This window comes from Anopheles arabiensis, chromosome 3 (assembly GCF_016920715.1).
Source record: "Anopheles arabiensis isolate DONGOLA chromosome 3, AaraD3, whole genome shotgun sequence".
NCBI classification, from domain to species: Eukaryota; Metazoa; Arthropoda; class Insecta; order Diptera; family Culicidae; genus Anopheles; species Anopheles arabiensis.
This window is the reverse complement of record NC_053518.1, coordinates 50497523-50519751: the sequence shown is the minus strand read 5'-3', so window position 1 is coordinate 50519751 and position 22229 is coordinate 50497523. Positions and strand designations below refer to the sequence as shown.

Below are 22229 nucleotides of genomic sequence, written 5' to 3'. Positions count from 1 at the left end.
GTGCCGAACAAGTCCGTGAGTTTGATGACTGTTTCTGACAAAGAAAAATCACGTGAATATTTTGGTAAAATAAAATTGACATACCGATCGTGTTCGAGGGTTCCCAGTTTGCGCATAAGAAGGCGCACTTTCGCTTCGTCGCTCAAGCGGGCTGCATCTTTCTCGAACAAATCCTCATATCGGCTGTACCATGCTGCGAATGTCGATCCAGCTTCAGCATCATAGTTAAACTCCTTTAAATGCCTGCATAGTGAATCCAGAATTTGTTCGGGCGATGTGAGTGAATTTTGGCCTGACCCCGATCCTTGGTGCTGCATCAGCTGTGCCAAAATATTCTGCTGCTGCGTCATTTGCTGCTGCATGAGTTTCAGAATCTGCATCATCGAAGAATTTTCCGTTAGGGGCGATGGCGGCGTTTGCAATGGAGGTTGTTGCAATGGCGGTTCTCCAGAACCATTTTGTGACGGGTGTGGTGCGATCGATGGCTGAACATTAAAAACTCCACTAGAACGTCGTTCTTCATCACCACTGATGTTCATTTTTTTTTTAAACACTTATTAAAATAGCAATAATCCTCAACAAATACAAAATAAATAAAACGCACTGTACACGAACTTTTTGCTCAACCCAATGATGAGGAGCTTAACGTTGTTGTCGTTTATTACTCTTTTTTTTTACTGCTTCGTACACGAAAATGTTCCTGCTCTCACTGATGAAGCGTTTAAAACGTTATTTTCTTTTGCACTTGTAACACTTAAGGCTCAACGATGAGTTTTTCTGTTTTTAATACGGTTAGCATGGGGGGAAAACACGATGGCGTTTTTTTTTCTTCAATATATATCGCGGGCTCGACTCAATGATAAGGTAAATCTCGTCGCCACTTTTATGTTCTTTCCGTATAAAGCACGGGAAATAAAATAACGGGTTACGCCGTGCACTTTAGTTTAACACTATATTCATACAATTACAATATTCATACGATTTACATGTAACTCTTGGTTCATATATAAAACACCTCCCCAACCGCACGCATGTACCTAACCGCTTGATCATCCGACTTGAAGTGACACTCTCGTTTTCTCGGGTCGTCGTCCCGGCTTCGTGTCCTGCGACACGATCGCGATGGCCGCGCCTGTATAGCTGATGGCTACCAACGTCAACGGTTGTCGCTTATAGCGAACAACCCAGAGTGGCAATGTCGCGCGATGCTGGTTCTGTCCACAACAAATAGATTGGCTCACACAGTTCTCAATTCCTCAATTCGCGAATCATCTCCTTTTTAGTGTCAAAAATATTTGCTGATCTGTATGGGATCACACACCACGAATCTTCAACAGATAAAATTATCGTAATTAAAAAAAATCGTTAATTACGGGTTCTTGTTAAAAGAATTGAATATACCACCAGAACACTTGGAAGTTGGAAATTAGCGAAAAATAATGTTTAAACACGTTTTATTACAATTTTTCTCTTGGTCTGTCAAAAAATTGCAGGCAAATAATTTTGTTATTCATCCAACGATGGATAACTTGGATTGTTTGAAAAAGTTTCGCCACAAGATGCTAAAATTCCCCTACCACAGTGAAAAAGTGTGTTTGACAGATATTTTCTAGCAGAACTGCCGTAAGAGAACGCCAGTAATGAAAAATATAATAACATTGAAAGCACATTAAACATTTTTTCTCAAACAAAAAAGAGCACATATAAAAATAACATCGCGAATTTGTGCATAACACACGATTCCAGTTAATTTGTTTAACAATTAAAATCTAAAAAAGTATTTTACATAAATATTGGGGTATATTTTCCATTCTCCACTTTGCGGCCCGCGAATCACTGAAAATTTGTATTTGCGGCCCTCTGATAAAATAAGTTTGACACAGCTGGTGTAATGCATGACCTCATACGAACCAAGCCGAGGGGTAGGAAGAAGTTCAGTGGCAGGGGGTATGAAAGCTTTGCTGGACCGAACTGCTCTAGGCGGATACGAGACAACTAGAAAAAAATAGAGCGGGAGATACATTAAAATCCCTCGCATTGCACGACGAGATGTATTATCATAATACTTGACTACAAGCTATGAAAACTTACAATTTCTGTAAAAATAATTTTATCCCGAAATTTGTTCTAAACTTCCCATTGTGCAATGGTGAGCGCGCGGGGCGTGCGGCTGTTCTCACTTTGAACATTCTTCTAAGTAAAGATGATTTCCTATTTTTTGATGATCAAGTCGTTCCATCATTCCTGTTACGCTGGAACAGGTTACGCTGGTGGGTTTCACGAGAGCGCGCTGTAAAAACATCACCTAAGGTCCGCTACGATGGTTTAATGCGATTATTTTTGTACGATGAAAGTAGCTTTGTAGATCAATACTGCCACAGCGTGCTTCAGAGCCTGCTACATTTTTCATGCATTCTATGGTTGAATCGAAAACGCTGAAAGTGAACTTATTATCGTCCTGGTTTGCGACCCTCGCTAGAACAAATTTCGGCACCGCGAGTCGAAAAATGAGTCAAAAATTTGATATAAAGAGACATGGTGCTACTGGTATATTGTTAGTTAGTGTGTTTTATTGATGGAAAAGTCTCTTATGTTGGGGACATATCAATGAATGCATTATACCGCTTACTGTAATTGTATAAACCTTTGTTTTACGTGATTTGTAGTAAATCATGAAGAAATAGGAAGAAGATAGATATAAAATCAGTAAATGCAAGATTTCTGCTAAATGATTTTAACATCTTTTTGTCTTATTTTTTAATTTGTATTGTATTTGTATTCGTTGTAACATGACGCATTACGACGCGCGTTTCCGCGGGCGCGTTAAAACGCGAATAACAGTTCCGTAGAGATATCCAGCATGAGCATCTCTGCAGATCCGCGGTAGCGCATTCGAATAACATTTCATTTCTATGGCTGAATTGATATATGTGTTTCCGCGGGCGCAGAAACGCGCATCGTGTGTGTGCGGCCTTACGATAAAGCGAATATAAGGTCGTAACAAAACTATAATGACATTTCATAAAATAGGTTGTCTGTTGCAACTAATGCATTTATGAATCTTCCAAAAATACAAATAACACATTTTAGGATGAATCTTCAAAAATAAATTGTTAAATGATTTTCAAAAAGTGGTTTTATAACTTTCATTTTGAGGTATTATGACTTTTCTGAGGAAATTATAAAAATATTAAATTTTTCAAAATATTTTTGTAACCGAAAACCAGATTTTAAAAAATGTTTATATTGTCATGAGTGCGTTATCAATTTAGTGCATAACGGATCAAAATAGATCCGATCAATCAAAAAAGAAAAAAAAAACCTAATCAATGATTTTTTACCAGATCCCATTTTCAATTTTTAGTTTCAAAATGTGTTCTGCCTAACCCTCCTGGAAAATTGTCTTTGTATCAAATGATTTTGAAATGCATTAGTAACTTAAAAAAATCTATTTCATTTGTATAATGTTTGATTAGATCTAGTTTTTGAAAAAAGTATGATACAACAATTTTAACATTTTGAAAAAATACAAAAAGATGTGAAATACCTATTTGCACAAATGCATGCATGCATTTACTATTTTTATCTATCTCTTCCGGATTTAACGCAAATTGCAAAAATGGATCTTGTGCGACATAAATATGATCAATGAAGGTGTTGTAACAATTTAATATTTTATTTTTAGGTTTACAGGTAGTACTCAATTCCATTCTGAGAGCAATGGTACCACTGTTGCATATTGCATTGCTTGTATTGTTTGTAATAATAATTTATGCAATTGTGGGACTTGAGTTATTTTCTGGAAAAATGCATAAAACTTGCTTTCACAATATTACAGGTAAGCATTGTTTAAAACACACATATTCAGTGGAATGAAAAACAAATGGAATAGTCGAGAACTTTTAAAATGCATCGATTTAGTGATACAATCAACATTTTATGCTCAACATTTTACAGAGGACATGATGGAAGACCCAACGCCATGCGGCGAAGGTGGTTTTCAATGCAGCTCCATAGGTGTTAACTGGGTTTGTCGCTACTATTGGGAAGGACCTAATGCTGGAATCACAAATTTCGACAACTTCGGATTATCGATGCTTACTGTGTTTCAATGCATAACATTAGAGGGATGGACAGATATGTTGTATTACGTAAATATATATTTTTTTAAAGAAAACACTAACACATTTGAAACCGAGGAAACAGTTAATTATAAGCTAGAACATTATTAAAGCAATTTTTTATATTTTCTTTCCTCCCCATTTATGAACACAGATTGAGGATGCAATGGGAAGCAATTGGCAGTGGATATATTTTGTGTCTATGGTAATTCTTGGTGCGTTTTTTGTAATGAACCTTATTCTCGGAGTTTTAAGTGGTGAGTTTTCCAAGGAGCGAACAAAGGCCAAGAGTCGTGGCGATTTTCAGAAACTTCGAGAAAAGCAACGAATTGAAGAAGATTTGAAAGGTTACTTAGACTGGATTACTCAAGCAGAAGATATTGATACATACCAGGAACCACCGTCACCAGGAAAAATGATGTCAGAAGGATTGCTGAAGGGTACTAGAGCAATGCTCGCTGGTTCAGGTTCCTCCGTTTTCAGTGGTTTGTCTCCCAATTCTACTGAAGGCTGCATTGAAGCGAATATTGATTATGTACAATCTGCATCGAAGTCGTGGTATAATCAACATTTCCGTGCTTATGATCGGCTGAATCGTAAGATGCGCCGATCCTGCCGAAAGGCAGTAAAATCACAAGCATTTTACTGGCTCATCATAATTTTGGTTTTTTTAAACACTGGTGTACTTGCAACTGAACATTACCATCAACCTCAATGGCTGGACGATTTTCAGGGTATGTATGCGATTTGTAATCAGACTATCTCTTTCAGTCGACTTCAGAGCGACTGCAAACCTTTTCGATTCAAAAGAAAGCTATATGTTACTATTTTAGATTTAGAGATATAATTGTAAAGCACCCATGCACCTGTTGCACCGTGACTAAAGGCAGTAATGTTTACACTTCCCGCTGCAAACTGAATCCGTTGTGATTAATTCAAACGGTCAGACGCTCATTTTGATTTGAAACCAGGAGTTTAGGGCAGAATTGTGTAAGAAGGTGTTGACCAACTGGTGGATATCATATATTGGAAGCCCGGATATTATTTGCACTGTTGTACGCACGCAAGCACAAAACAACGCATGTAAGCAAGCATTACTACAAAACTTAAATGAATAGTTGCTTTTTAAATTGAATAACATGTTCCTTAAATAGATATGCTGCAAAGCAACTAATAACCTAATGCCTTAAAAATTGACAGACTGTCAATCCTAAATACCATGGAAAATTATAGCTTTTGATTTAAATGAATACTTGTTTAGCTTAATATGTATTGAAAACGCTTTTTTGCGCAGTGTTTAATTGATTAATGAGCCTATGAAAAAGCATTTTGCAAAATTGTGTTATGTTTCTATTCGTAAATGACTCATATTTCGCTGTAAAAAAATGGGAATAACAATACCTTATATGCTTTTTTTTTTTCAGAGTACACCAACATGTTTTTCGTGGCGCTATTTTCATTGGAAATGTTTCTTAAAATGTACAGTTTAGGGCTGCAAGGATACTACGTTTCGTTGTTCAATCGTTTCGATTGCTTCGTCGTTATTGGTAGTGTAGTTGAAGTTCTTTTGACCAACACTCAACTGATGCCTCCGTTGGGTATATCTGTTCTCCGTTGTGTGCGGTTATTGCGTGTCTTCAAAGTGACCAAGTATGATTTGTTTAAATATTTAACTTGATTTAAGTTAGTTTAATGTAAGTACTTAAACTGAGCAATAACTCAAAGCATCATTCCGTAAGCTGCTATTATATTTAATACCCCTTCTTTATCAATTATCCGCAGTACCCGATTTTCTCTATATGCGAAATTACTCCATTCCTCCAAATTGAACAGCTTCATGTGCTTTGTTTGATTGTTGATTAATTGTAGTGATTGATTGTTGTGAATAATTTTATTTAGTAATGCTCTTTTTGAATTTCACTGATGTTCAAAAAGCATGTTGTATTGAATTAGTGCAAAAGCCTGTTTCGATATTTTTCGATCCTCGAACCAGTAGTATAAACTCTTTTGCAAAGAAATCCGCTATACGCGAAAGTTCGAGATATGCTATTGTACTAGGTCCCATGCGTCAGCTTACACCGTATAATAACTCTACCCAAAGACTGTGTAGGCACGAGGTCAAATATATTAGCAAAAATCTATTTATCCATCTTGGATGCCATTTGATATTAGAAAGCCCTGGAAAACTCAACAAACCTGTACATCATTATTATTAAAAGAGGCATCAATACATTTGGAGAAACATTCAATAACCATTTAAAAATTTTGGTTTTGTGATTGAAAATTGTGATGACCAGACCAGATGAAAAAGGCTCTTACCGTATTATAACACGATGCGCAATCTCAGATTGCGCATATATTCGTTTTACCAAAACATATAGTATGTCATTTCGCGTAGCCAACCCTGAGCTATAAACGTCATTTCCATACAATTTCAGATTGCGCCCGTTCCTACACAGTCCTTGGACTTTACACATAACTATAATGTCCCGCTAAACATTGCGATGGTTTCGAGAAGTATCTTCAGCGCGAAATGTTTAGCCATTTTGTTCATCTTTATGTTGTGTTCATAAAATTTATTTCCTTCGCTGTTTGTCGTATTTAGCAAGCTATATAATTATGACATTATAACTGTTCCAGGGTTGCTATAATCAAAACATACTCGCCATGCAATTCACAGTGATTTGCGAAGGTGCGCGAGGGCTCGCACGTCATACAAGTTCACAACCCCACCCAAGTGACATTTGCTCGAAATTGTTTTCCCATATCTGCTCGATTAGTACTCGATACGCCTGAAATTGTGGATTTGTGTGTGATCAAGTGTGTTGAAAGCGCCAAGATTTGGTGTGATCGTAAATTAGACGTTCTTCTACCGATAGACGATGCCGTCGAGCTCATTTTTCATTCATGACTATGGTTTTTTGATGAAAAACAAAAGCTAATTTTATGTGACGTTATTCTATAAAAATGGGTATTATTTAAGTATAAAATGGCTACATGGCCAACTATAACGATAGCAAACATCGTTTCCGGGCGAATCTAGAAGAAAGTAACGAAAAAGCCGCATTACGTTTGATTTTAAAGGACTTTTTCTAAATTCCCTTAAACTGGTGCAGTTTAAGGGAAGTTTAAGGCTCCAGTTTAAGGGAATTTGCTCGAATTCCCGATTATTCGTGCTATAAAATGTCAGTTGGGCAGCGCCCTCGCATATAATAGCTTCCCACTGTGCAAAGCGACGGAAGGCGTTATGGCATTCTGAGAATTTTATCATGCCCTCTTTTTCTCTCCAACGGCAAATTTGTTGAGCAGCTCGTCGAGCTGCCCGTCCCTGGCTCCGCCTCATACCCCTCGCCTGAGCGCACTGTCGAAGGTTTGAATGTGTTGGTGCGTCAGACGGCCAATCGCTGTCAGCCATCGTCCGTGCTCTTTCCCTCCCTAGCGCTATCTCATTCTCGCGTGTGGTCAATGCTCGCGAGCTGTTGTGGCGCCTAAAAATGCCGTTAACAAACATTGCGGCGATGAAGTTGCATTTTCACAAATCAAACCAAAAAAGCGCAATGAGTTCAAACGCTGCAATATAAAAATGACTAAGGAATCGCTAGTTTACGCAGGAGGGTTTGTTGTGCATCGCGCAGAACTCTAATTCGCGAGGTGACTATCCGGCTACGTGGTACTCAAGTCCTGAAAAGGCCGGCATGACCGCGTTGGCTATTACGCCAATAATAATAATAATAATAATAAGAAGAAGAACTTGATATAGCAGTCCACACTCGGGGAAGAGTTTGTCTTGACTTTATTGCTGCCGGGTGTCCCGCTACGGCGCGACAAATCAACGGAATGCAATCGACCAAAACATGAACCTACCGATCCGAACCCATTCCAAGGCATTGCCGGTCAATCGGCGTCATGATAATTACTCCAAAGCCACCAGATTCTGGACGGACAGGTGCAGCACCATACGCTCACCGTAATAAACAAATCCAGAATCCTCTTTTGTATAGATTCAATTCAAAATGTTGTTTCCACTTGCGTCCGCTAGCTGAATTGGAAATAAATGTGCAACATATCACACGCACGTTTGCTTCGATCGTTTGTCTTTTTAATACCCCCAACAGCAGAACCGGTCGCAAAGATGGTGGTGCCAATTAAATGGTTGTATTGTCTCTCAGGTAGCGAGATCGAAAATGCATGGACTTTGTAGCCGCAGCGGATGAAAATGTACGCATCAGAATAAAATAGTTTTGGGGTTTCCAAACGCACGCACGCACACATTCATCAACGCGCGCACGCCAGCACGCACGCACTCACGCACGCCAGCACACACGCACGCACGCACACATGCACGAACGCGCGCACGCGAGCACGCACGCATGAAAGCGCGCACGACAGACAATCTACATTCTTCTGATTTTAAGCAACAAAAGTAGAACAGGAAGTAGAAGGCTACTTCATTTCTACTTTCCCTACTACTTTAGAGCGTGTTGACTCGCTTGGGCAGTATCTTGAAATTGCGGTCTTGGCCTGCCTCAGGAGTGTAAAAATCCGCTCACGGTCTCGCGCCTTCGTCTGCCAGTCCATTATTCCGGCCTTAATGGCGGACGCCTCCACGCCATCTTGCCACCTCAATTTGGGCCTACCACGCCTCCTCTGTCCTTGTGGACGGCCAAAAAAGACTTTACGGGCTGGGTCGTCCGTTTCTTTGAGGTGAACTGATTTTTCAGGCTGTAGAATGATCGGTTGGCAGCCAGCATCCTTGCGCGCAACTCAGCTTCCATGCTGTTGTCGTTGCTGACCTTTGACCCCAGATAGGTGAATTGTGGGACGACTTTTTTTCCCTCTACTGCTCGATTTTTTTCCCCTGTGATTGCCTATATGCGATATCGAGCAGTCGTTAACTGTTTTGACGATCGTTTATTTTAACAAGAATGAACAACAAAATAACTCGGTTAAACCAGAATTTACTTTAAACGACTGTTAAAATGTCTTTATTTACTCGCGATACTAGCTAGTATTATGTATTTTTTTAAAGAAAGTAGGGCACACTTTATTTTGACTGGTTGACGTTTATGTAACTACTTCATCATCTATACATAACCCCAAACTGATGGCATAACTACCATTTTTTGCTTGTTAATTACTTTCTATTGAATAACTAAATTATTTTCCCTCTTTTTCCAGATACTGGCAGTCACTATCGAATCTTGTAGCATCGTTGCTTAACTCAATTCAATCAATTGCGTCCCTGTTACTGCTTCTTTTTCTTTTCATCGTAATATTCGCTCTACTGGGAATGCAAGTGTTTGGCGGACGTTTTATCTTCAATTCAATGGATAATAAACCGCGTTCAAATTTCGATAGCTTTGTGCAAAGCCTTTTGACCGTGTTTCAGGTACTGCATTGTCCACATTTTTGTACCCATTCTAATAAATATTAATAAACTTTTATGTACATTCTAAAATATATATTGATATTAAATGATTGATTGTTTCATCAGTAAGAATGATTGAATTTCACATAAACGAAAATTGACGATTGACGTATATTTCATGATTTTTGTTGATGATATCAAAAAAGAGAAAATTAGACGCTTTTTACATTACTGTTCCTAAAATATTAATTATTGCGGGTTTGAAGGTTTTTTTTTTTCATGCAATTCTAATGAAACTCAAAAATCAGTCCTGAAATGTACTTATATACTTATTTGAATGCTGCTGAAACATTCAGTTTATTTGTCAATATATTTATTGCTTTCTGTAGTTTTGATAATGCTCGACATTTTGAAAGACTAACTTAGAGTTTATCTATTTTTTGTAATCTAGATCCTTACAGGAGAGGATTGGGTAAGTTAAAGAATTAACTTTAAGCGTCATGATAATGTATTTAAACGAATCTCTAATATCTTTTTTGAAGAATGCGGTTATGTATGATGGTATCCAAGCTTATGGAGGTGTGGCATCTTTTGGAATTTTAGCAAGCATCTACTTCATCATTCTATTCATTTGCGGAAATTGTATCCTTTTATTAAGTTGTCTTCAGTTTAATGCCATTCAAATAAACATTAGCGTAATATTCTTTCACGTGTTTCACAACAGATATTTTGTTGAATGTTTTCCTTGCCATTGCTGTAGACAATCTTGCCGATGCTGAATCATTAACTGCTGTTGAGAAAGAGGATGGTCCTGATACAGAACTCGATAATTTGACTGAAAAGTCGGAAAATGATTTGGGTGGTAGAGACAATGAGGATGAGGAGGATCTCAATGGCGCTGATGAGATTGAAGGGCTAGACGACGATGATGAAAATTTTTATAAGAATGATGAACCAAGGAGAGTCTACGATGTTCGATCAAATGCAATGGAAGACTCTACCGTGGATAAGACTAGTAAAAAGTTCGGGACATTTGGGTTTATTTTTTCTTTCGGTTTGTCACACAAGATCGGATTTTTTTTAAATGATCGGATCTTGTACAAGCCCCTTTTCAAAATTATGCAACTATTTGAGTACTAATCGATCGCTGCGTTTAACCGTGTTTTGCTTTTCAGTGCAAATGTCACAAAAATCTCCATCAGTATCAACAACACTAAAATTGCATTACCAACGTTTGAAGAGGCGAAAAAAACGCGCATCAGTAGAGTAGTGATACAAGGTATTGAAAAGCATGAACATCATCTTATTTCACTTTTTCTTGCCATAGCTTATGGCCATTATTCATACATAACACATTATTAAGCTTATTTGAAAGTAACAAACTTGACAAACATTCATTGGGATTAGTAACATAATCTACGGTACAGTTTTCGACTGGATTGGCTTTACAAAATGCCCGTCATGGGTTCAAACCCTAAATGGACCGTCCCCTCATACGTAAGACTGATTATCAAGGACTTGGTACACGACCCAAAAACTCGAGACTAAAACTCAAAAATCTGAAATATTTACATAAAAAAGATTTCGATTCGTGAAGCCGCGTTTTGAGCACTACCAAGTGCACAAAATCGCCGACATTTGAAGCAAACGAAAACTTCACAAGTTAATAAATTTCACCAAATGAAAAAAGATCCTCTTTTCATGAGTGAAGAGTGGTTAGCCGGGTTATTCGCGTGACAACAGGACGACAGGTTGTGATAATGCCCTTCTCTTTCCTTTTAACATTTAGAATGCGGTATCTTGAGATTGCGGGCTCCTGTTAAAAAGATTTGGGATAAACTTTCAGCTCCAGAAGCCGAAATATTTTTAACGTAAAGTTTTCGGCTAGCACACACTTGGGACCAAAAACTATTAAAACCTTTTATTCTCGTAGCGAGGCCGTCATCTTACGGTTACATCAATAAAAGACTTATTAGTCGATAGAAGGCACTCCCACAAAACAAATTCAAGCAGTCTGCTAGCTCGCATGAGACCTCGCAATCGCAACCAGTGGGGCCCTTCACGATTCTAGTCAGCTTTTTGTATGGAGGCTGACATTTGGAGGCTGAAATCATGTAACCACTCCATACAAAACCACATATAAAACTAGCCTTCAATTTTCAGTCTAGATTATACTAGCCTCAAAGCAAGAATTAGATTCACGTACCTGTTCGAAAAAATGGCAACCCGAAGGGCAAAGCGACGAAAGAACTCCCCGCTGCGCAAAGCGACGGAAGAAATCATGCCGTTCGGAGAATTTTATCATGCCATATTTTTCCCTCCAACGGCAAATTTGTCAAGCAGCTTATCGAGCTACCCGTCCCTTGCTCCGCCTCATTCCCCTCGCCTGAGCGAGCTGTCGAAGGTTTGGATGTGTTGGTGCGCAAGACGGCCAATCGCTGTCAGCAGTCGTCCGTGCTTTTCCCTCCATAGCGCTATCTCTTTCTCGCGTGTGGTCAATGCTCGCGAGCTGTTGTGGTGCTTTAAAAACCGTTAACAAACATTACGAGGATGAAGTTGAATTTTCACAAATCAAACCAAAAAAGCGCAATGATTTCTTTTGAACCAGCCTTACATCAGCTGCGCAAAATCGAGCAGTTTCCTGCGCAGGAAATAGTTCAAATAGAGCGACAACGTCGCGTGCGACGTCGTCTCGCGCGATTAAAAGAAGTTCAATTTTGCAAACAGAGCTACTTGTCTCGCGTCACATTTCTGCTTCGTCCGAAACAATCGAATTATCCAGTTTGTTTATGAGCCAGACTCATTCAAAACTCAAATTTAAAAAAAAAATTAAAATATTTTGACGTACTCGCTAGTGTAATTTCGATTTTCAATAGCGCATCTGGCGACGACCAGCGTTAGCTAAATGTCGGTATAATTTATGTGAAAAGGCTACTTGTATGCCGTTTGAAATATTCATAAACGTCTAGAAATTGCAACAAAGTAGGCCGTTAATTGTTGTTGTTGGACAAATCGACACTCATTTAAAGCGCTAGGCAATATTTCTCCGCATCTTCCAATATCTATCCATCCTTGGGTTAAATTATAGCCTCCTCGACCCAAAACGTTTTTTGACAGATAAATTATACCAGCATCTAGCTTCAACCCGCCGCCGCTAGATGGCGTACGCGTGCACAAAAATTACACTACGGAGTACGATCAATGTAGCCCGGCCTTTATTTGTGTATGGTGTTGCCATGGTTATTGAATGATGTATGCTCCAATCCGCAACGGTGTTTCCTATAGCAACAGTCAAGCCTGCATACTAAATATTCTGTCATTTTCTAGTTTGTATGGACTCTTCTTTCACTTTCAACCTCTGTAATTTGAAAACCCCTCTTATTCGACAGTCCCATCGCCTCTTAAATAAGAGAGAATTGACTGTATTTCGAATTTATCCTTTTACTTACCTCATTTTTGACTTTTGACATATCTAGAACGTCATATAACGTGTGAGCCAAGTTTTCCAATAAGTGTTCAAAGAAACTGTCAAAGAAGTCTCAAAGTCAGAAGATACGCGTTTTGCTCTAGGCGATCGCCACTGTGGGTCTGAATATATAAAAATATTATGGAAATATTTTTACCAAAAAATACTACTGCAACAAATAACCTTCTTTAAGGATTAGCGGGTCATGCCGGCCTATACAGGCTTTCGAGACTTATTAAGAACCACGAAGCCGGACAGTCAACTTTTTTATGTCGGTCCATACGAGGCTTGAACCCATGACGTGAATGTTGTTAAGCCGTTCGGGTAAACGATAATACTGCGGGACCTCGAATGCAACAACAACAAACAGATATGAAAACCACTTGACTGGATATTTCCTTCACTGAGACAGAATCATGAAAGATTTTTGGTCCCGGAATAAAGGAGCGCAGTATCATAGCCCGAAATTGGTAAGGATCTGTTCTAGGATCAAAATGCAATCTTAATCATTTCAAGGACCATTGTGGACTTAAGATCAGCTCTATTGCCGGTAGACACATGTTGCTGGATCTATATGAAGTAAGCATCAGTTCCAGGACCGATATCGGATCAGTGTAAATTCTGGTATGAGTTCTTGATTAATTTCAGGACCGGTATGGCTTTGGGACTAGTTCCAATGCCGGTATAAGGACAAATTCCAGGCGCAGCGTAGGTTTATAACTAATTGTAACACCTGTATGGGATTGAAGTCAGTTCCAACATCATTATAACATCTATGAAATTCCAGGATGGACATGCATTCGGAATCAGTCCCAGAATCGGTTTCTTTCAATGTATTCTGAATCAGTTCTTTTAATGTGTCCCTTAAAGTTGAATTTCATCAGGATTTGGCGTTGTCTTTTCCAAAATCATTTGCACGCATCCTAAAGTTATTAAATATGTTGAAAGTATCTTACATAACCCTGTAACCGTGCTGTAGATTAACTAGTTTTACAAAAAGTTTCTCATTTTCAATCGTCTCACTATAGAGCGTTACTTTTTCTATCTTTAATGAGAGGATGTTGGTTATTGAGATATTGTTAGATGCGCATAACTTGAGTTATTCTTGTATCTTTGGTCTTGTAGGTATTCTTGCACTCTCAAACCACGTCATAGCGATTCGTCCACGTAATCGTTGGACGAAAAACGACAACCATGTTTTTGTCAAACGAGAATCGTCAACAAATGTGTGAAAGAAAGCAGTGATTATCAAACTGATAAAGAACATATAAATAGTGAATTAGTGTTTTAGTGACTTCATGTGGCCGTAGCAAGAATTAACTATCCGGCAAACTACTAATTAAGTCTCGGAAGTCTGTAAATACACTTTTTTATCGCAATTCAGTTTTTTACTGAATGTTGTCCTGCTGATAGTTCAGAAATTATTTTAAATAATGTATGTTTACTGAACTGTTCAGTAATCTCAAATGTTGACCAACATGACAACTCGTTTACTGAAATTACTGTAAAGCTATTATGTAATTGCTGATTGTTCATTAATTGACAGCGATTAAAAAGGGGCGAAAAAAAAACAGTCCGTTCAGCAAATGTTCATACATGATTCATAAAGTTTTATACAGGTTTAAAATGTATTTTGTCCACACAAGTTTTATGATTCGATATGCACTCGCAGCTTACTGCTGATTTTCAATAAAATTTGCATTACTGAAATGCTTTGACTAAAAATCTTGACTTGACTTGAAATGGTCGGATTAAAAATCAGTAAAAACATAAAATTGATGTTAAAATTTAGCAAAACTATCTGCTACTAAAAGACTTTCAGGAAAAAAAAACATTACTGAGTTAAACTTATACAACTTGCTGTATAGGCTAGCATATTTACATTCATTGTCATATCCTCATTTATAGCCATATAGGTATATTAACACCTAATGGAAGGAGGAAAATGTTTATTGACGCGATATTGTGAAATTTGTGAATTGAGATAGAAGGAAGTTTCAATATAAGAATGAAAAGCGGAAGCAGGTCGTTCAACATATTCTGTCATGGTTTTAAACCCTAATGGATTGCATGGAAATTGAGAATATGACCGAAACTGAGAAAAAAGATAATCATACTAGGCTAGCATTGTGAGAAATACTTACTTACTTACTTATCCGGCGCTACAACCGCTTTGCGGTCTTGGCCTGCCTCAGGAGTGTCCGAAACCGCTCACGGTATCGTTAAGTCCGTTTCGTATCCTTCTGGTGCTTTCTGTAGTCAGTTGTTACGTGAGACTGGGTGACTGGCCCTGCGCCCACGTGGCCGTTTTATTTTGCGTCGGGTTGCCCCCCCCCACGTTCAGGCACCCAGTTTCCCGGGATACCCACCCCCCTCCTGGTTCGCCATATGCCACCATCCGCCCAAGGGGTTGGATCTAGCCCGTGTACCCAAGCTAAGATATATGGAGGCACATGTTACCACTCTGCACGACGAGGACGTGTTGGAATAGGAGTTGGATGGGAGAGCCTATGTTATCCCTCGGAGGGCTTCGGATCCCATCCCATTACAGAGCATTGTGAGAAATAGAATCAGGAAATAAACTGCAATGTTCGTTTCGGTTTTTTAGCCAGTTCATCTTAATGGACCATATTCCAGTATCATACCCTTAATTCTAGTCAATCATACCAGGCACTCATACCAGTCAAAAAAGAGACTTGACTTCATTATTCGGCGCAGGGATCGCTAACTATTCTGCCATATTTTAACACTGATCAGACATAGGAACAGTAGATTGAGCGAATAATCCAACCAAATACAGTAGAACGTCGATTATCCGGGGCGGATTTAACGGCGGGCGACAACCGTGCGCATAAATTTGATAGCTGTTCAAACGTGCAGCGAATATTTGCTGCGATAGTTAAGTGGGCAACCAGTTTTTTGAGCAGCTCTGTAGTGTCTAGTGGTATTTTAGAAATTCATTTTTGTTCATGAACAGTTGTTAAACCTTAAGTTTATTGATTAAAATAATGTTCGTCTTATTTTTCTTCTCTGGCACAACAACCGCTGTCGGTCAAGGCCTGCATGTACCCACTAGTGAAGTGAGTTGGGCTATCAGTGTCTTTTGTTACCATAGCAGGATAGTCAGTCCTACGTATGGAGGCACGGTCTGTTCGGGGCTTGAACCCATGACGGGCATGTTGCTACGTCGAACGTGTTGACGACTGTACCACAAGACCGGCCCAAAAAAATATGAAAACATTATATTCTATAAAAACAATAAAAAATAATATTCTACTAACGAATAATCGATTGATTCAATGTGAATTAATCATAAAACTAATGAATATTATAATTTTTATACGAATTTGACATTTCTTGGACCATTATCCGTGATAATCGATTAACCGGTAACCATCCGGTCTCGAGCTGCCCGGATAATCGACGCTCTACTGTAGTTGGTTTCCTCTTGAAAATATATTCCCTAAATGTTAATTGAACGTTAAACGCAAGTCTATAATGATCCCAAGATCACGGAATATATCGGTATGTTCTACGGATATGTTATCGATCTGATAATTGAATCATGAGCAGTTCCGAGACCTGTAAAAACACGACATTTTTCAATACATAGCACCATAGCATTATCACGGCACTATGTGCTAAACAGGTTGATGTGGACTAGTTGAATATTAATGCATTCATTGAATTATGATACGCTTTTTTAACATTTGTAATTGTTTTAACAGTACCACCAAAGCTACTTCCAAGACGCTTATCCCACATAGGCTTGAAAGTAAAAAAACATCGCGAACCTCCCAAAAATGCGCTTTTTATCTTGTCCAACACCAACAGGTGATCATTTGCTATTTTAATATTTTTGTGCTTGTTTCATTCATGTATCTGTTGAGCATCTTATAATACAAACCATTTTTCGTTTTTGTTTTCTTTCATGGATTAAACATTGTATACACTTTAGTAAATAGAAGTGCCTCTTGTTGTGTCGCTGATGTTCTTGATAGCATGTCTGACTAGTAGCACGAACATAATTTTACTTTTTCTCCTGCCTGACACTTGACCCACAATGCACTAAAATGTTGGTTAATATCAAGGGTGATGTAATGATCTTTTTGTAAACCATTTCCGGCCCGACAATTGTTATTGTTTCATTATTCCAGATCACTGTGAAGCGATAGAAATACCGAATGATCGTTCTTCCGCTCATACAACATATGCCAAACGATTATCGGAGGCCGTGGTATCCAGCAGCCCTATACCGATATCGGACGAAAAGTCACTCTTTCTATTGAAGCCTACCAACAGGTTAAGACTGTTATTTGTATTATTCATTTAGTTTTTTGCTTAAAAAATAATCAATTGATCCTTTATGACGAAACTAATTACATTACACTTTCGATCACACTGAAATATTTAGAAATTGTCATGCATGCGATAACAACTAGGTGTTGCTACTTTTTCAGTTTTTGTAACTTAGTTCAAGTTGTATTTATATAACCAAGCTAAAGACAATCTATTTACAATTTATACAATTCATTTTATTTTTAAAACTCAACGGTGAACAACAATGGTTTGCATCATTCGTTTTATTGAATAGGTTTCGTCAGTTTTGCCACTGGTTGTGTAATCACACAGTATTTGGTAACATAATCCTCCTGTGCATCATGCTTTCTTCCGTTATGTTGGCTGCTGAAGATCCGTTAAATGCAAATTCGGAGCGGAATCAAATATTGAACAAATTTGATTTCTTCTTTACCGCTGTATTTGCTATCGAGCTAATTTTAAAAGTGATAGCTTACGGATTTATTCTTCACAAGGGAGCATTCTGTCGCTCAGCCTTCAATTTATTGGATTTGCTGGTAGTCAGCGTCTCATTAGTGTCCATGTTGTTCAGGCAAGTAATGTTCAATAAATGTTTTGTATGTGGACATGAAATGAAATCTCAATAATAAACCATAAATTCTTTCTCATTTTTATGCAGCTCAGGCACAATATCTGTCGTCAAAATTCTTAGAGTGCTTCGAGTGTTAAGGCCTCTTAGAGCTATTAATCGAGCGAAAGGATTAAAGGTGAGCTATATACATGATGTAGATTTAAATTTTGATTTATTATTCATTAGTAAGAGTTTCTTTTTGAATCGTAGTAATCTTTGCTTATTTTTATTTTACATTGCTTCCTGTCGTTTCAGCATGTTGTGCAATGCGTTATTGTTGCTGTTAAAACAATTGGAAACATTGTTTTGGTAACATTTTTGCTACAATTTATGTTTGCCGTGATTGGAGTACAATTATTCAAGGTAATAATGCATACATTAATTACGTTGCTTCAATGCATTGGAAAAATATTATTATTATTTTTATTTATTTATATATTTGATATTTGATTATATTAGTGATACGTGGCATAACATTCATGGCTGATTATCATTTTTTACTTTTTCTCAAACCCCTCTCCACCACCAAAACCCTTCTCAAGGTTTTACAAGTCGTTTTGAAATGTGTGCTGCATATTTTGTTGCTCACGCAACTTACTATGACTCACAGTACGTACGTACGTTCTAATTTTCACCTGTTAAAATTTAATTTTGACATCCCTATGGAGGTGCTAAATTACCTATTTTTACCTCAATATTATTCAACACATTTTTGTGATTTGTTTTTTATTTATTGAATTTTACTATTGTATCGGAAGAAACGGAAAATGGAGCTAGACTGTACAATGATACGTTGTTTGACCTATAACTTACTATCTCACTGTTGACCGTTTTATTCACTGAATAATTAGCATTTGAAAATTCACCTCAATATTGTTTACAATTCCTTTATCACTATTCGTAGCGCGATCTGTAAAATCCAAACCAAACCAAACAGAGGCGATTTTAACGTTGAGCGGTCTGGGCGGCCGCCAATGTGGATGTCGGCTTCGACTCAAAATCTTATAGTCCTTGATATATAAAATCAATACACTGGCTCATACCCACATAAATTAGCAGGAAAAATTGGCTGACACTAAGCACGCGTTACTTTAAGACAGTTTTTCTTACTCTGAGAAACTGATATTGTCACTCATTCTTCATTTAAAGCTTCAAAAATATTTTTTGATCGCATCCTTTTTAAACCTTTTTCAATTATAAACATTGACAACAACTTCCAACGTAATTATTGATTAACGAAAAACACATTTGCTCATATTTCAAATAGCCGATCTAGGCATCGTCCGCCGCGGGGCCATGGAGCTTTCTCAAGCTAGAAGCAAAGTTCTTTCTTCTACTGAAACTTAAACCGTGATTTTTAACTTGTCGTTTACTGCACTACTGTATTGCTCAAAATCGTACAACGTAGCAAAGTAAATTTTCGCGGCGGATCGTTAAAAAAATTCACGTACGCTTTCCTATACTTTCTGACTTCATCTCACGGCGCTCGCGAGATGGCCGTTTTTCGATTCGCGTGGCGATGTTTTTTCTGCTCCCTCTGGTAACGGCAAATCGGCGACGTTACGGTTCGGCTGTCAACGGCATAATCATAAACACAAATTGTAAACAACAATTTGTCACTTTTCGCCGACCTCGTTGTTTTATACAACACTAACAATGACACCCCAAAATTTGTCTGATTCATACCGTGAGGTATGAATAAGCTTGAAGAAGCAAGGCGAAACACTTTATTTTGAGCTTTAAATAGAAAACACACAAAATTTTGTATCGCATATTTTTAAACCTATTTCAATCATAACCATTGAAAACAACTTCCAACGTAATAACCAATAAACGATAGCACATTTGCTCATATTTCAGATAGCTGATCGCTACATCATCAAAGATCCTCAAAATATTCTTAAACCAATGTTGTGTCGATTCAACAAACATTGAGAACGTAGGACTCTCAAAAGCACCCATTAGTGCTTGAGAAAAAAGCGGTGAGAAACCACACGGCCCCGTGGCCTACAGGGGACTGATACATTTGTAACACGTTCCATACAATGAACGTTTCCTATACCTACATAAGCAGAAGGAGGATAGCAAGGCAATGTCATCTTTACCTAGATTTGCCATGAGATAATTTTTGGATGATTTTGAGCCATGCTTGTTATTGGAAGTTCATTTAAAAAAAAAGGCTAGAAATAAGATAGCATCTACACGGCTTTGATATTTGTTTATTAAATTCAACGGTTAGCCATACGACCGTTTTGGACCGTTCCTCCTGAATAATAAATAATATTTTTTTAATGAGCATTTTGTGGCCATCTTGAAGCGGGGTAACAAATGAGGTATATAGCTAAATATACATGAACTTAAAAGCCATAATAATAAATTAACACAGAGTAGGCCGCACGTCACGAATACAGCTTATAAACGCGGTGCGCGACATGTCAAGTTGGTGGCGATCACAAACGACATTAAATTCACAACACATACGTAAAAAGGGATCTGAGTCGCCAAAACGGGCTTGGCGGTCCTCTACGTCAAGCATCGACCTGGCACGGAGAGATCGTGATGGGACATAAAAAATCAGCCCGGAAAGCAGGATTGGCGAGTCAACGCGGTTGTCCAGCAGTCCTGCAACAAACAATCTATGGACGTTGCAATTGCGTTGCTTCAGTGAATCAAGGCGTAGCAACGCTCAGCGACCGTCGACGATGATCATAATCCACTTGGACACTCCAGAAACGCAGAGCGAACCTCGTGAATCTGCGCTAGACCGACTCCAGACGGGCCAGGGGGCGAGCAGCCACCAAACTACCGAAGCGTACTCCAGCACTGACCGTACCAAGCACAGTACAGCGTCTTGATGCAGACAGGGTCAGTTATGTCGTGTGCAATTTGTTTTAGTAAGCCAATCGATTGGTTTCCCTTAGCGACAACATGTTCTAGCTTGCCATTGAAGCTCAACTTTTCGTCAAGCAGCACTCCAAGGTTCTAGCTGACGAAGGTGGGAAATCAGACGATTTTTGCCAAGCGTCAACAAACTTCCAACGCACACGAGAGTTTCCGCGCGAGCGCAAAGCTATACGACGTACATACGGCCGGTAGCAGTTCCTATTGTATCGCTGATTAAGCGAGTCTACAGTGACGTAGACGCTTTTAGTAGCGGGACATCTTCAAGGGTTATGGCAAGGAAACACGAGGGCATTGTACCTATAGTTTAATCGCGTGTTTATTTTGGAGTGCTGTTGGAGTGGACCAAAAATTGAGTTTCAGTTCTAATTGAATACGGACATATTTTAAGATTATTTAATGAAGTAGCTTCGGTGAACACTATAAGAATAAGCGCATTAGAATAATAAAAAATATCTCAGTAGCAAATTTAAGACTGCAGGAGCCGTATTGCGGAGTACAGGCGTGATTAAAAAAGTTAGTCGATAAGAGTTTAATAGGAAGAAAAGGACTAACGAGGGTAGTTTGTAATCACATATTACTATACTTGAGAATTAAAATTAATTTAGATTTTGATTTGAGTTAGTTTAGTTTAGTGTTAGAGACAGTGAACAAAATGACCAGTTTGACAAATAGCTAGATTAAGATTAATTATGACAACATTGTGATGAATACATAATTCATGTAAAAAATTAAAAAGGAAATAAATTCAAGGACTGACTTATATTTACATAAATAAATGATTCGTGCTTAAAAAGCACAAACCGTCTTGAACCGCTCAAAATACGGCACAACCAATCACAAACGATTAGCAGTTTGAGTTGCTCAGTGGTCTAAGGTGACTCGAGCACTTCCTTTGGCAGTTCTGAAAATATAATGAACATATTTGAGTTAAAATGTGTTTGGAGTAGAGATGCCAAAAGTGTACTTGCCTGAAGCCGTTTCTGTTTAAGCGATATATTTCTATGTACCTCCTTAAAGGTTAAGGACAAGCACATGGAGATTTTCTTCATTAATTCGATTAAGCGCTGATAAGAGCGATGAACAACATACTGAGGAAGGTTTTTGTTAATATATTTTTAATAGGAATATTTTTATTAATAACAACTTTTTATTTCATCCAATCGAATAATTGCGTCCATCCTTGCTAAGAACAATCACAAGACTGACGATTTTCCTCCTATGCTCGAAAAGCCTTCTATTTTGACACTTCCGTACGGACGGATGTATCGGCTCTCGCTACCTCAATCTCTCTGCGATTACCCTGATTTTTATTTTGAATGTCGATACTTTTCACAATATTAAACTAAAATAAAATCGATCGCTCCATCGATGCAAGCGTTGAAGTGGCCGAATATCTGCGTAGATCCTTTTGTACACGTTCATTACTGTAAAAAAGGTACG

General features: G+C 38.3%; 1 protein-coding gene across 9 annotated transcripts in view; it reads left to right on the top strand.

Annotated features, from left to right (window-relative positions):
* The window catches only part of LOC120900634 (muscle calcium channel subunit alpha-1-like), a 101670-nt gene that overhangs the window by 40823 nt on the left and 38618 nt on the right, over positions 1-22229 (top strand). For 6 of the 9 annotated variants that reach the window (XM_040307905.1, XM_040307909.1, XM_040307910.1 and 3 more), the window contains 13 exons: positions 3686-3838; positions 3958-4151; positions 4276-4855; positions 5546-5771; positions 9300-9510; positions 9941-9961; positions 10032-10131; positions 10214-10511; positions 10665-10768; positions 17113-17257; positions 17550-17846; positions 17934-18021; positions 18141-18248. In XM_040307905.1, coding sequence (XP_040163839.1) covers positions 3686-3838; positions 3958-4151; positions 4276-4855; positions 5546-5771; positions 9300-9510; positions 9941-9961; positions 10032-10131; positions 10214-10511; positions 10665-10768; positions 17113-17257; positions 17550-17846; positions 17934-18021; positions 18141-18248 — 2525 coding nt within the window. Of the gene's footprint in view, positions 1-3685; positions 3839-3957; positions 4152-4275; positions 4856-5545; positions 5772-9299; positions 9511-9940; positions 9962-10031; positions 10132-10213; positions 10512-10664; positions 10769-16683; positions 16790-17112; positions 17258-17549; positions 17847-17933; positions 18022-18140; positions 18249-22229 lie in introns of all 9 variants that reach the window. The other 3 variants (XM_040307914.1, XM_040307907.1, XM_040307911.1) reach the window with 3 other exon arrangements.